The sequence below is a fragment of the Muscardinus avellanarius genome, assembly GCF_963383645.1.
Source record: "Muscardinus avellanarius genome assembly, chromosome: 1".
Lineage (NCBI taxonomy): Eukaryota > Metazoa > Chordata > Mammalia > Rodentia > Gliridae > Muscardinus > Muscardinus avellanarius.
In genome coordinates, this window is record NC_137786.1 from 116,867,666 (window position 1) to 116,882,847 (window position 15,182).

General features: G+C 40.9%; 1 protein-coding gene across 3 annotated transcripts in view; it reads left to right on the top strand.

Annotated features, from left to right (window-relative positions):
• PRKDC (protein kinase, DNA-activated, catalytic subunit) overlaps window positions 1-15,182 on the top strand; it is a gene marked incomplete at both ends in the record, with an annotated part of 201,911 nt that overhangs the window by 62,111 nt on the left and 124,618 nt on the right. For all 3 annotated transcript variants that reach the window (XM_080713685.1, XM_080713686.1, XM_080713687.1), the window contains 4 exons: window positions 4,907-5,133; window positions 7,454-7,548; window positions 9,048-9,147; window positions 10,841-10,974. In XM_080713685.1, coding sequence (XP_080569811.1) covers window positions 4,907-5,133; window positions 7,454-7,548; window positions 9,048-9,147; window positions 10,841-10,974 — 556 coding nt within the window. The remainder of the gene's footprint in view (window positions 1-4,906; window positions 5,134-7,453; window positions 7,549-9,047; window positions 9,148-10,840; window positions 10,975-15,182) is intronic.

Sequence of the window (15,182 nt, forward strand, 5' to 3'; positions counted from 1 at the left end):
AATCCCAGCATTTGGGAGGCTGAGACAGGAGGATCACGGTTTGTGGATAGCCTCAGCTACTTAGTGAGGCCCTCTGCAACTCAGTGAGACTCGGTTTTAAATAAAGTATAAAAAATAGGGTAAAGGGTGTAGCTTGGAAGTCAAATGCCCTGGGGTTCCATCCCCAGTATCACACGCACACAAAAATAAATTTTTTTTTTTTTTTTTTTTTTGGTGGTACTGGGAATGGAACCCAGGGGCCTTCTACCTCTGGGCTACACTCCCAGACCTATTTTATATTTTATTTGGAAACAGGGTCTCTTAAACCAGCTGAGGCTGTCTTCAAACCTGCTCGATCCTCCTGTCTCAGCCTCCCAAGCGTGGGGATTACAAGGGTGTGCCACCACGCCCGGCAATAAAAAAAAAAAATAAAGCCGGGCGTGGTGGTGCATGCTTGTAATCCCAGCATTTGGGAGGCTGAGACCTGGAGGATCTCGGTTCGTGGACGGCCTCAGCTACTTAGTGAGGCCCTCTGCAACTCAGTGAGACTCGGATTTAAATAAAGTATAAAAAATAGGGCAGAGGGTGTAGCTTGGAGGTAAAATGCCCCGGAGTTCCATCCCCAAAACCACACACACACACACAAAAAAAGAATAAAAAATAGGGCTGGGGGTATAGGTCAGAGGTAGAATGCCTCTGGGTCCCATCCCCAGTACTGAGAAGAAAACAAAAAAAGTAGGGCTGAGGGATTAGCTTGTAGGTAGAGAATACCCCTGAGTTCAGTTCCCAGCAACACACACACACACACACACACACACACACACACACACAATATATATATACCAAAATATATCCATTAGCTGAATCTTATCTTTTTCTTTTGTTGTGTTTGTTTTCTAATGCCATTTTAGTGGATAGAGTACTATATTTATTTACTTTAGTAGTACTCTTAGATATCTGCAACTAAGAAATAGTTTAAATAACAGTTTACTTCTTGTGTTTTTATTGTTTTCTAGAAGGACAGTTGTCAGTTTAACAGATTTTATCACCATTAATGGTGAGAAAGTGTGTGTGTGTGTTCAGGGTGTGAGGAATATGCATGTTTTTTTTTTTTTTTTTTTTTTTTTTAGTACTGGAGATGGAACCCAGGGGCATTCTACCTCCGAGCTACACCCCCAGCTCTATTTTTTATTCTTTGTTTTGAAACAAGATCTGGAACCTGCAATCCTATTGTCTCAGCCTCTCAAGTACTGGGATTACAAGTGTGAGCCACCATGCCTGGCTTGTTATATTAATTTTATTTATTTATCTTTTTTTTTTTTGGTGATACTGGGGTTCCTGGAATCCCTTCTATCTCTGGGCTACACTCCCAGACCTATTTTTACTTTTTTTTATTTGGAAACAGGGTCTCCTAAGCCTGTCTTGGGAGGCAGAGATCCTCCTGTCTCTGCCTCCCAAGTGCCGGGATTACAAGCGTGCGCCACCATGCCCGGCATTTATTTATCTTTAAAGATACTGGGGATGGAACCCAGGGGCATTCTACCTCTGAGCTACACCCCCAGCCCTATTTTTTATTCTTTATTTTTTGAAACAGGGATTCACTGAGTTGCAAAGGGCCTCAATAAGTAGCTGAGGCTGTCTTGGAACCATGATCCTTGTTTCCTGGAACTGTGATCCTTCCAAATGCTTGGTTTACAACTTACTTATTGAGGCCCTCCTCAACTTAGTGAGACCCTGTTTCAAAATAAAGAATGAAAAATAGGCTGGGGGGTGTAGCTCAGAGATAGAATGCCCGTGGATTGAATCTCCAGTGCAAAAGAAAAAAAAAAAAAAGCTTCAATTAACCAGGAGTGGTGGCTCAAACCTATTAATTCTAGTACTTGGGAGATTGAGACAGGAGGATCACAGGTTTGAAGTCAGCCGTACCAACTTATTAAGACCTGTTTAAAAATAAAAATAAAATAGGGCTTAGGGATATAAATTAGCTTGGAGGTAGATGGTAGATTATTCCTGGGTTCAATCCCCAGTGCCACCAAAAAAAAAAAAAAAAGTTTAGTTAACCACATAGTTGATTTGTGCAATCAAATATTCTTTAATTGTCTTCTCACAAATTGACTCTATTTCACCTCTGCATGCCATTTTCTGTTAAAAGTTTAAGGGCCAGCCGGGCATGGTGGCACACATTTTGTAATCCCAGCATTTGGGAAGCTGAGACTGGAGGATCGCGATTTGCAGACAGCCTCAGCTACTTAGTGAGGCCCTCTGCAACTCAGTAAGACCTGGTTTCAAAATAAAGAATAAAAAAAAAGAAATAGGGAAGGGGTGTAGCTTGGAGGTCAAATGCCCCTAGCTTCCATCCCCAGACCCACACACACAAAAAAGTTTAAGGGCCAGAGTAAGCAGGGGTGTTGATAAAAACTTGCCTGAGAAGCAGTGACGGTGTTTGGTTTGTGGTGTTTGTGATGACTGGGGTCTGCCTTGCATTTTCTTTGTGAAGGGGCTGGTGAGAGGGGAGGCTCGAGAGGTGCCGGCAGGAGGGCATAGCGAGCTGTGCACGGTGGTCTATGCCAGTCATGTAATCATTTATAGTGCACCTTTCACTCCAGAGTCACCTGGATGCCATGGCATGGGTGGCAAAGTGAGTGGCTCCACAATGTTAATTGGGTATAGACTGTACTATATCTATAGTTTAATTTCTTCCATTGTCTACCATTGAGTCCTGCTGTGAAAAATACAGTGAATGAAATTTGAAGTTGTATTCACTTAGGTATATTCTCATATTTCTATTTTTGTGTGTGTGTGTGTGGTTCTGGGGATGGAACCTAGGGACGTTTGACCTCTAAGATACACCCCATGCCCCATTTTTTATTCTTTATTTTGAAACAGGGTCTCACTAAGTTGAGGAGAGCCTCACTAAGTAGCTGAGGCTGTCCATGAACCGTGAACCTCCAGTCTCAGCCTCCTAAGTGCTGGGATTACAAGTGTGCACCACCACGCACAGCTTCATATTTCTATTTTGAAGCTTCTATCTTGGTTGTTGTTGTTGTTGTTGTTGTTGTTGTTGTTGTTATTATTATTATTATTATTATTATTATTATTATTATTATTTTTGCAGGTCTGGGAATGGAACCCAGGGGCATTTGACCTCTGAGCTATACCTCCCTGCCCTATTTTTTAATTCTTTATTTTGAAACAGGGTCTCACTGAGTTGCAAAGGGCCTCACTAAGTAGCTGAGGCTGTCTGCGAACCCCGATCCTCCAGTCTCAGCCTCCCGAATGCTGGGATTACAAACTGTGCCACCACGCCCGATTTATCTCAGTTATTTCTTTTCTTCTTTGATTCTTGAAGGTAGCTTAAGGAAGGACTTCAGAAAGGAATCTGGTAAGATATTGATAAAATAAAATGAAATGGCTAAGGAGAGAAAAGGTGAAGTGATGCCAGGCGTGGTGGCGCACGCTTGTAATCCCAGTACTTGGGAGGCTGAGACAGGAGGATCACAGCAAGTTCGCGGACAGCCTCAGTCACTTAGGCCCTCCACAACTTAGTGAGACACGGTTTCAAAATAAAGAATAAAATAGGGCTGGGGGTTTAGCTCAGAGGTAGAGTGCCTCTTGGTTCAATTCCCAGTACTGCAAGAAAAGAAAAGGTCACGTGAACTTGGTAACTCCAGTGGAGGAGAGCTGTAGTCCCCGTAGGGACAGTTGCCAATGCCTTGACATCAGCATATGCCTCCTGCTGTAACAACACAGAGTAGCTCATTTATAAAGAGTGGAGATATCTTGTGCGCTCCTCTTGGAGGCCAGGAAGGCCCAGCCTGGAGGCACTGTCCATGGTGAGCCATCTTGCTGTGTCTTAGCGTGGTAGAGATGTCACTTGGCGAACGGGTGATAAGCATACAAGTTCCGATCCTTGTCCTCTTCTTAGAAAGTTAGAAATGGTGTCATGGGGCCCCCCAGAAAGACCCCACTTCAAATACCATCAACATAGAACTGTAAAGACTGTTTCTAGCATTTGCTATAGGGGACAAGTCCAGCTACTGCAGTATTTTATCTCTTTTCCATGGATTTTCTATTTTATTTAATTTGTATAAAAGATAGTGTTTTCCTTATGTCAAAAGGAAATTGTCACCAGGCACAGTGGTACATTTCTGTAATCCCAGCATTTGGGAGGTTAAAACTGGAGGATTACAGATCTGAGGGCAGCCTTAACAACTTACTGTGATCCTCTTTCAAAATAAAAAATAGAGCCGGGCTGGGCGTGGGGGCACATGCTTGTAACCCCCCCCCCCACGCTTGGGAGGCGGAGACAGGAGTATCACGCTGGTTTGAAGTCAGCATTGTTAAAAGACACTGTTTCCAAATAAAATATAAAATAGGTCTGGGAGTGTAGCCTGGAGGTAGAAGGGTTCTAGCCCCAGTACCACTCAAATAAATAAATAAATAAATAAATAAATAAAGCTGTGTGTGGTGGTGCACATTTGTAACCCCCTTGCTTGGGAGGTGGAGACAGGAGGATCCTGCAGGTTCAAAGCCTGCCTTGCTGGCTTAAGAGACCCTGTTTCCAAGTAAATAGTATAAAATAGGTCTGGGAGTGTAGCCCGGAGGTAGAAGGGTTTCCAGGAACCCCAGTACCACACACACACACAAAAAATAAAATAAAAAAAAAATAAAAGGCTGGGGTGTAGCTTGGAAGTGGAATGCCCCTGGTTAGAATCTCTAGTACCAAAAAATAAAAAGAAAAAATAAATTATCATTTGAGACTACATTCTAGACAACCAGCTTTTTTTTTTTTCTGGTGTTTACTTTTTATTATTTAGTGCTGTAAATAATTTTATAAATAACATACTTTAGTTATGCTCAGTGTCAAATTGAGTTGCTATTTTATGGATCTAAAAATAAGCACAATAAAGTGTCTGTTTTGTTTCAGGATGGAATTGTGGACCCCGTTGATAGTACTTTGAGAGATTTTTGTGGTCGGTGTAGTCGAGAGTTCCTCAAATGGTCTATTAAGCAAACAACGCCACAGCAGCAGGAGAAGAGTCCAGTGAACACCAAGTCGCTTTTCAAGCGCCTCTACAGCTTGGCACTTCACCCCAGTGCTTTCAAGAGGCTCGGTGCCTCACTCGCCTTTAATAACATCTACAGGGAATTTAGGTAGGAGAGCCTGATGACAGGCAAGAATATAAAGGACATTCTTGAGATTTGTACTGGTGGTTCTGAGAAATGAGTGTTTAACTCTGTCTGGGTTGTGTGTGAATGTGTGATACTGGGGATTGAACCCGGAGGCATTCTACCTTTTACCTCTGAGCTATACTCCCGGCCCTATTTTATTTTTTATAAAATGAAACTTAGGTCTCCCTAAGTTGCTGAGACTGGTCTTGAACCAACCCCGATCTCAGCCTCCCAAGCACTGAGATTATAGGCAATCATCACCAGGCTTGGTGATGTTATCTTACTACCTAAAGGTAGGTTAAGAGCTTTTAAATTTCCTATTTATTTATTGATTTATTTATTTATTTATTTTTGTGTGGCATTGGTGATAGAACCCAGGTGCATTCTACCTCCAAGCTATACCCCCAGTCCTATTTTTTATTCTTTATTTTGAAATAGCATCTCACTGAGTTGCAAAGGGCCTCACTATGTACCTGAGGCTGTCTATGAACCATGATCCTCCTGTCCCAGCCTCCCAAATGCTGGGATTACAAGTATGCACCACCATACCCTGCTTTCTTGTTTTTACAGCTGGGCACAGTGGAGCATACCTGTAATCCTAGTATTTACATAGCTGAGCCAGGAGGATCTTAAGTTCAAGGCTAGCATACAGTAACTTAGACCCTGTTCCAGAAGAAAACATCAAAAGGGTTGGGGTGTAGCTCAGTGGTAGAATGACTATGGGTTCCATCTTCAGTGAGACACACACAAACACACGGAGTATTTTTTTTTTTTTTTTTTTTGCAGTGCTGGGGATGGAACCCAGGGGTATTCTACCTCCGAGCTACACCCCCAACCCTATTTTTTATTCTTTATTTTGAAACAGGGTCTCATTGAGTTGCAAGGGGCCTAAGTAGCGGTGGCTGTCTGTGAACTGTGATTCTCCTGTCTCAGGCTCCCAAATGCTGGTATTAAAAGCATGTGCCACCATGCCTGGCTACACAGTATTTTTTGTAATTTTTTTTTCTTTTTTTTTTAGGTACTAGGCCTTGAACCCAGAGGCATTCCAACTCTGAGCTTCATGACTAGCCTCTGAAAAAATTTTTTCTTTAATTTTTTTTTTTTTTTTTTTGTGGTATTGGGGATGGAACCCAGGGGCATTATACCTTCGAGCTACATCCTCAGCCCTATTTAGTCTTTTTATTTTTGAAACAGTCTCACTGAGTTGCGAATGGCCTCGCTAAGTAGCTGAGCCTGTCCACGAACTGCTATCCTCCTATAACAGCTTCCCAAATGCTGGAATTCAAGTGTGCACCACCACGCCTGGCTTTTTGTTCTTTCATTTTGAAGCAGGGTTTTGCTAAGATGCTGAGGGCCTTACTAAGTTCCTGAAGTTGGCCTTGAACCTGTGTTCCTACTAGTTTAGCCTCCAAAGTACCAGGATTACTGGCGTGTACCACCATGCCTAGCTTAAATTTTCTTTATTCTAAACGAATGTGGATATAGTATCAGTTCTTAACTGAATTTTTTTTTTTTTTTTTTTTTTTTGGTGGTACTGGGGATGGACCCCAGAGGCTTTCTATCTCTGGGCTATACTCCCAGACCTATTTTATATTTTATTTGGAAACAGGGTCTCACGAAGTTGTTGAGATCCTCACTAAGTAGCTGAGGCTGGCTTCGAACCTGCATGATCCTCCTGTCTCAGCCTCCCAAGCGTGGGGATTACAGGCATGCAACACCACACCCGGCTCTTAACTGAATTTTAGTAACTTCTGTGAAATGTAGTCACAACAGAGGTTCTAAGGTTATGTGCTAGAAGTAGTCCCACAGGGAATGAGGAGGAGAGGTGAAGGGCAGGTGGAGCTAGAAGAAAGTCAGGGTTGCCCTTGGCTTGTGCACCCTTAGGCATCAGTCTAAGGCGTCAGTCTGAGGAAGTATTGTTCTTTAAGAAGCACTTGTTTGTTCTAAAATGTTTGGCTTTTTTTTAAAACAAATTATTATTATTATTTTTATTATTTTTATTTTTTTATTTTTATTTTTGGTGGTACTGGGGTTCCTGGAAGCCCTTCTTCCTCCGGGCTACACTCCCAGACCTATTTTATATTTTTGAAACAGGGTCTCTTACACCAGCGCGGCTGGCTTCGAACCTGCGCGATCCTCCTGTCTCCGCCTCCCAAGTGCGGGGATTACAAGCGTGCGCCACCACGCCCGGCTTAAACAAATTATTTAATGTTTGCTTTTTTATGACTATGACTTTTTTTGTCCTTTGTGTCCTTTGTGTTTCTATTTTCTTAGGTGAAGCTTAATGTTCTTTATTTTGCAGGGAAGAAGAGTCCCTGGTAGAGCAGTTTGTGTTTGAAGCTTTGGTGATCTTTATGGAAAGCCTGGCGTTGGCACATGGAGATGAAAAATCCTTAGGTGTGTGCTAGCCTTGTGTTCTGTTTCCATGCTTATTTCTGTGTGTTACAGTCTTAAGAGTTTTTCTATGCAGGAGGTAAGGCCCAGGTGATTCTCATTAGATCTTTTTCATATCTTCTACAATAAATCTAATAAGTATGAAAGGGAGATATGACTCTCCAATACCTCCTATCCAGGTTTTAAGTTTCTATTTTCCTGTCCTAATCCTCAAACACAACCATGTGTCCCTGGCATCTGCACAGTAATCCTGGGCTGGTGGAAGATTCTGCCCAGGAGGGGTGGGCAAGGCAGCCAGTCAGTAACTGCAACAGTACAAATGTGAAGTTACACAGTTTCATAGTTTTGAAGAGACTGGATGCAGTAACCATGAGACATGACCAGTGTCTCTCAGCTTCCCAACAGTAACTTAGGGAATAAAAAAGTGATCTTATTATAAGATTGTGGTGAAGCTCCTTTGGCTGTGATTAAGGAACGTTAAAAAGATACTAAGTTAGCCAGACATGGTACCACACACCTATAATCCCAGAACTTGGAGGCTGAGGTCCTCAGCAACTTAGCAAGACCTTCTTTCTTTTTTTTTTTTTTTTTTTTTTTGTTGGTACTGGGATGGAACCCAGGGGCCTTCTACCTCTGGGCTATACTCCCAGACCTATTTTATATTTTATTTGGAAACAGGGTCTCTTAAGCCAGCTGAGGCTGGCTTCGAACCTGCAGGATCCTCCTGTCTCCACCTTCCAAGCGTGGGGATTACAAGCGTGCACCACCACGCCCAGCTGAGACCTTTCAAAATGAAAAGTAAACTGCACTTGGGAGGCAGAGACAGGAGAATTGTGCAGGTTCAAAGCCAGCCTCGCTGGCTTAAGAGAACCTGTTTCCAAATAAAAATATAAAAAATAGGTGTCTGGGAATATATCCCGGAGGTAGAAGGGTTTCCAGGAACCCCAGTACCACCAAAAAAAAAAAAAAAAAAAAGAAAAGAAAAGTAAAATAGGACTAAGGGTGTATGTAGCTCAGTGGTGAGTGCTCTTCAGCTCAGTCCCTAGCACCACTATTAATTTATAATATAGTTTTGTATACTACACCAGAAGAAGGGAGTCAAGGATCTCATACCTGTCAAAGAATAGCTTTGAATGGATGTGCCGAGGCTTCTGCCTTGGTGTGGGGATTTGTAGTATTTCCTAGTTGTCTTCCATCTGCAGTGCATTGTGCCAGGCTATGCTGTAGCTGTACTGGTGTGAAGATTTTAGCTGAGCATGCCATGGCTGTGTGTGTGCCTGTGTACCTGCTCAGGCTATGCTACTCTGCTGTCTTACATCTTGGCTTTGTTTTTGGACATGCATTATAAATCATTTGGACATTCATTATAAATCACTTGTTATAAATCACAAGTCTTTAGTACAATTATCTTAATCACAGGATTAGGCCAATAGATTTATACTTCTGCTTTAGTAATCAGGTATGTATTAATTTTGGAAACTATTTTTGGTGCTGGAGAACAGGTACAGTTCAGCAGTGCTGCGATGCTGTGGATCACCTGAGTCGCATTGTCGAGAAAAAGCATGTGTCTCTAAACATGGCAAGAAAACGACGCTTACCTCCGTACGTGACTGTTTCCTTTTCCACCATTTTCCCCACATAAAGCTAATTCTCAGCTAATGAAGGACAATCAGGATGGATGTGTACAGGATAATTAGTTCTCTGAATGAAATGTACAGAAGTATGCATAGTCAGTTTTCCAAAGGAGTTAAAAATGCCTTGTTTAAAAATGTTTTGTTTAGCCGGGCGTGGTGGCGCACGCTTGAAATCCCCGCGCTTGGGAGACAGAGACAGGAGGATTGTGCAGGTTCGAAGCCAGCCGCTCTGGCTTTAAGATACCCTTTTTCCAAATAAAAATATAAAATAGGTCTGGGAGTGTAGCCTAGAGGTAGAAGGGCTTCCAGGAACTCCAGTACCACCAAAAAAAAAAAAAAAAAAATGTTTTGTTTAGCTGGGTGCAGTGGCTCATGCCTGTAATCCTAGTATTTGGGAAGCTGAGACAGGTGGATGGCAGGTTTGAGGGCAGTCTCAGCAAATACCGAGATTCTCATCAACTTAGTGAGACCCTGTTTCAAATTAAAATAAAAGCTGGGTGTGGTGGCACACACTTGTAATCCCAGTATTTGGGAGGTTAAGACAGGAGGATCTGGGTTCGCAGACAGCCTCAGCTACTTAGTGAGGCCCTTTGCAACTTAATAAGACCTTATTTCAAAATATAGAATAAAAAATAGGGCTGAGGGTGTAGCTCGAAAGTAGAATGCCCTGGGGTTCCATTCCTAGTACCAAAAATAAAAAATAAAAATAAATAAATAAAAAATAAAATAGGGCTAGGGCTATATTCAGAGGTAGAATGTCCCAAATGCCCCTGGGTTCCATCCTTATTAACCCCCCAAAAAAAAGAAAAAAGTAAAAGTTCTTTTATTTTGATTCAAATAAGTAGATACAAGTTGAAAGTTAGTTTTAAATTTATTTTCCCTGTACTTTTTTTTTTAATTTAGTAATGGGAATTGAATCCAAGGGCATTCTGTCTCCATGCTAGAGCTCCAGCTCTATTTCATTTTTTAGGTTGAAACAGTGTCTCACTAATTTGCTGGGGTACCAAGCCTGGCTGGTTAATCACTTTTAACACCCATTTATCCTGTGATGTTCTGATTGCTTTCTAGTCATAATACATTACAAATGAATTGAATGTACTGGGCACTGTGGCACACTTGATTACACTTGTAATACCAATGCTTCAAAAACTGAGACTGGAGGATCACGGGGTTGATCCCTGCCTCAGTAACTTAGTGAAACTTGGTTTTTCAAAATACAAAATAAAAAGGGCTAGGATTGTAGCTCAAAGGTAGAATGCCCCAGGGTTCAATTCACAGCAGTAGGGGGAAAAAAAGAGTTGGAGACTTTTTTTGCACTATTGGGGATTGAACCTAGGGGCATTCTACCTCTGAGCTACACACCTCAGTCTTATTTTTTATTCTTTATTTTTGAAACAGGGTCTCACTGAGTTTATAAAGGGCCTCATTAAGTATCTGAGGCTATCTGTGAAACATGATCGATCCTACTATCTCAGCCTCCCAAATGCTGGGATTTCAAGCGTGCGCCACCTAGCCCAGTGAGTTGGATACTTTTTAATGAGGTTTCTACATGTGTCAATATGGTAAAATTGTGAAGTTGGATCTATGATTTCTTAGCTCTCCTACAGCTAAATGTTAAATGTCGGAGGCCATATTAATGTCAGTGTGTTCTCTCTGGGTAGAGGATTCCGACCTTCAATATCATTGTGTTTATTGGATCTGGTCAAGTGGCTTTTGGCTCACTGTGGAAGACCCCAGACAGAGTTTCGACACAAGTCCATACAACTCTTCTATAAATTTGTGCCGTTACTGCCAGGTATGTTGATCTCTCTAGCCTAAGAGAGGATGGGCTTTGCTTTTGCCAGTAGCTCAGTATCTCAGGGGTGTAGCCTAAGAAAACATAATACAGTCTTTCTAATCAATGATGAAAGTTCTCTGGAAACTGACTACATGAAACCACGCATGTACAGATAACTCTCAAAAACCAAATCAAAATAAACACATGATCTTTCTGTTCATGAAATGAATAGATAAGTTTGTATTCTAATAAGTTCAAAATAAATATTTAATAATGTGTATCAGAGGTGATAAATTATGACTAACCATTTCTCAGATTTGTAGAAGGCATAATTTTTATTTTGGTCAAATAGTACAGAAAAAGTAAATATTGAATTTCCCAGTATCTTATATTTTACTAAAGTTTTTATTTTTTTCCCCCAACCCGTTCAAAAGGAATAAGATTCAAAATACTAATTTAAGGAGCCAAACATGGTGATAATACCTGTAATCCCATTACCTGGGAGGCTAGAATAGGAGGACCACAGGTTCAAGCCCAGCACTGGTAATTTAGTGGACTCTGTTCCAAATAAAAAAATAAGCCGGGTGTGGTGGCGCACGTTTGTAATCCCTGCGCTTGGGAGGCTGAGACAGGAGGATCGCACAGATTCGAAGCCAGCCTCAGCTACTTAGTGAGGCTTTCAGCAACTTAGTGAGACCCTGTTTCCAATTAAATAGAAAAAAAGGGCCTGGGAGTATAGCCTGGAGATAGAAAGCCTCTGGGTTCCATCCCCAGTACCAAAAAAAAATAAAAATAAAAAAAATAAAAAAATTTTAAAAAGGGCTGGTTTAAAGCTCAGAGGTAGAATGCCCCTGATTTCAATCCCTAGTATATGTTTACATATACATATATTAATTTAAGGAAATTGTGCAGTTCTATATCAACATATAACTAATAAGGAATTGCCAGAATCTTAAGTCTTAATCTCAAGTAAGTGATATTAAAAAAAACTAGTTAAGCTGGATGTGGTGGTACATGCTTGTAATCTCAGTACTTGGGAAGCTGAGACAGGGGGATCATAGGTTCACAGCCAGTCTTAGCTACCTATTGAGCCCCTGTTTCAAAATAAAAATGAATTAAAAAAAATAGGGCTGGGTGGATAGCACACACAGAAGTAGAATGCCCCTGGGTTTAATCTGCAGTTCTGCAAAAATAAATACATACATACATACATACATACATACATACATACATACATAAATACATAAATAAATAAGAGTAACTGGTGAGCCTCTCTGGCTTAAGAGACCCTGTTTCCAAATAAAAATATAAAATAGGTCTGGGAGTGTAGCCCGGAGGTAGAAGGGTTTCCAGGAACCCCATTACCACCCAGAAAAAAAAAAGTAAGTTGTGAACCTATGCTTTTCAGGAATTCTTCATTAAGCTATTAGCCTGCACTTATGAGACTTGAGACTTGAAATAATTTCTGATTTCTTGGGAATAAATGTATTGTGTTTTTTTCACTATGTCCAAAGCGGTGTTTGGTACCTTTGAAGTGGGGAAACTGTCCCCAGAAGGGACTAGGCTCTAGCTTCTCCTTTTGGTATTCTAGGCCTGGTCCAGAGCCAGGACATGGTAAGTGTGGCCTGTGTCTTCAAGTGTGAAAACTCCTTTCTGCTGAGCAGGAAGTATGTGGAGTTAGGCTTGCTGTGAAGGACTCTGAATTTTGTTATACTGTATACCGTATGTTTTATATATTGTAATTTATTTATTTATTTATTTATTTATTTATTTATTTATTTATTGCAGTACTGGGGATGGAATCCAGGGGCATTCTACCTCTGAGCTATACCCCCAGCCTGATTTTTTTGTTCTTTATTTTGAAACAGTATCTCACTGCAAAGGGCCTCATTAAGTAATAACTGAGGCTGTCCTTAAACCAAAACATGATCCTCCTGTCTCCAGCTCCCAAATATTATGTTCATTTTTAATATATGCTACTTAAATATGTAGTATAAATTCATCTGTAAGAGATGATAGAAATGTCTGTTTTTAGAGAATTGATGCCAAATATTAATATTTTAAATTTTCTTACTGCTTTTAGTTTTCAAATTCTTTTTTTTTTAATCTCTTAAAGTAATTTTCTGGCTCCTGTAGCACACATGATCTCTAGGGACATCAGCTTCACTGATCCCAGACATTTCTGTTGCTCTTCTGTTCTCAGTTGCCTATCAGAGGGACCTTGTGTATCTTGAACTAAAGAAATAGATCTATACTCTCATCCTTAACCTTGGATGTTAGGTGTAGGTGAGCTTTCCCTTCCCCAGCATGTAATTTCTTTGGGATTGCTGAGCTTTCACTGTTGTGTGTCTTCTGGCCTTCCTGGGTGCAGTGTGATGGAGCTGCCCTGAGGCTAGAAGACTGTTAGGAGGAGGCCCACAGGGAGAACTTGATTAGGGCTTTCCCTGTTCTGGCTTGTCTCTGTTCTTGTTGAGGATCCTTGTCTTGCTCTTTCTCTTGATCTGCCTGTGTCTTTTCTTCCCGTACTTTTTCTTTTGTCTCTTTTGCTAGCACTTGATGTAGAATAAAAAATCTGAATGTTTTTCACTTATTATACTTATTATTCCTTTGCCTATTTGTGAAAGTAATGGAATGTTTCCACTTCTTTATACACAGAATGCCTTCTTACCACATCAGAAATACCTAATTGCTCAGAGCCTAACTTATATTGTGAAAATTTATTTTGCTTATAGCTAGTACCATTGCAGTATTTAATCTCATGTATTTCAGTGGTAACAATGTTATACATCATATTAATTTAAAAATAAACCGTAAACCGGGGACGTTGTGGTGCACACTTTTAATCCCAGCATTTGGGAGGCTGAGACAGGAGGATCACAATTTGTGGACAGCCTCAGGTATTTAGTGAGGCCCTTTGCAACTCAGAGAGACCCTGTTTCAAAGTAAAAAAAAAAAAAAGTAGGGCTGGAGGTGTAGCTCAGAGGTAGAATACCCCTGGATTCTACCCCCAGTACAACAACACCAAAAGAAACAAAATATGAAAATCATAAGGTGGGTTTGGTGGAGCATACTAGTATCCTAGTACTTGGGAGATTGAGACAAGGAGGATCACAGGTTTGGAGCCAGCCTCAGCTACTTAGTAAGGCCCTCTGCAACTTAGTGTGACCTTGTTTTAAAATAAAGTATAAAGACCAGGGCTAAGAGTGTAGCTCAGAAGTAGAATGCCCCTGGGTTCAATCCCCAGTACGACTAAAATAAATGAATAAATAAATAAATAAATAAATAAAATAAATGGGGATGGGGTGTAGCTCAGAGGTAGAATGCTCCTAGGTTCCATACTTAGTGCCACAAAACAAACAAAAACTCAGAAATGTAATCATAAAACAAAAAATAATCACTTTGGAGTCTTTAACTTTGAGGTATAATTATTTAACCTCTCCCTCCTTCCCTTCCATTCTCTTCTCTTTTCTTCTCTCTTCTTTTCTTTTCTTTTCTTTTCTTTTCTTTTCTTTTCTTTTCTTTTCTTTTCCCTTCTCTCCCACCACTCCCCTTCCTTCCTCTTTTCCTTTCTTGAGAATTCAACCCAGGGGTATTCTACCTCTGAGCTGCATTCCCAGCCTTTTTTATTTAGTTATTTAGATATTTTTATGGTAGTGGAGATTGAACCCAGGAGCATTCTGCTTTCAAGCTAAACCCCCAGCCCTATTTCTTATTCTTTATTTTGAAACAGGATCTCACTAGTTGTAGAGGACCTCACTAAGTAGCTGAGGCTGCCCCAAACCTGTGATCCTCCTGTCTCAGCCTCCCAAGAACTGGGATTACAACCATGTGCCAGCTCACTTGGCTCTCCAGCCTTTTTTTTTATTTTTACATTTTTTTTTATTAATTTATTTTTTAAATTGGTGCATTGTAGTCATATATCAATCACATTGGAGTACAAGACTTGAGAAGATATACAAGCACACATCATCCAATTAGCCCTCCTCCAGCCCCCATCCCATTCCCTCCCCCTCCCTCCATCCCACGCTTCTTTGGTGATTTACTTTGATACATTTGTTTATGTACCTCCTGCGTTTTAAAGAGGCTCCGTCCTCCAGTATTACATACCCTCTGATTGGTCACATTAGTTGCTTCACTATAGGGCCCTTTCTTTGGCTCAACCTCTTCCTGTTGCCCTTTTCCTCCTAGTTATTGCTGATTAAGAGAAGCGTCTGATTTATATTTTC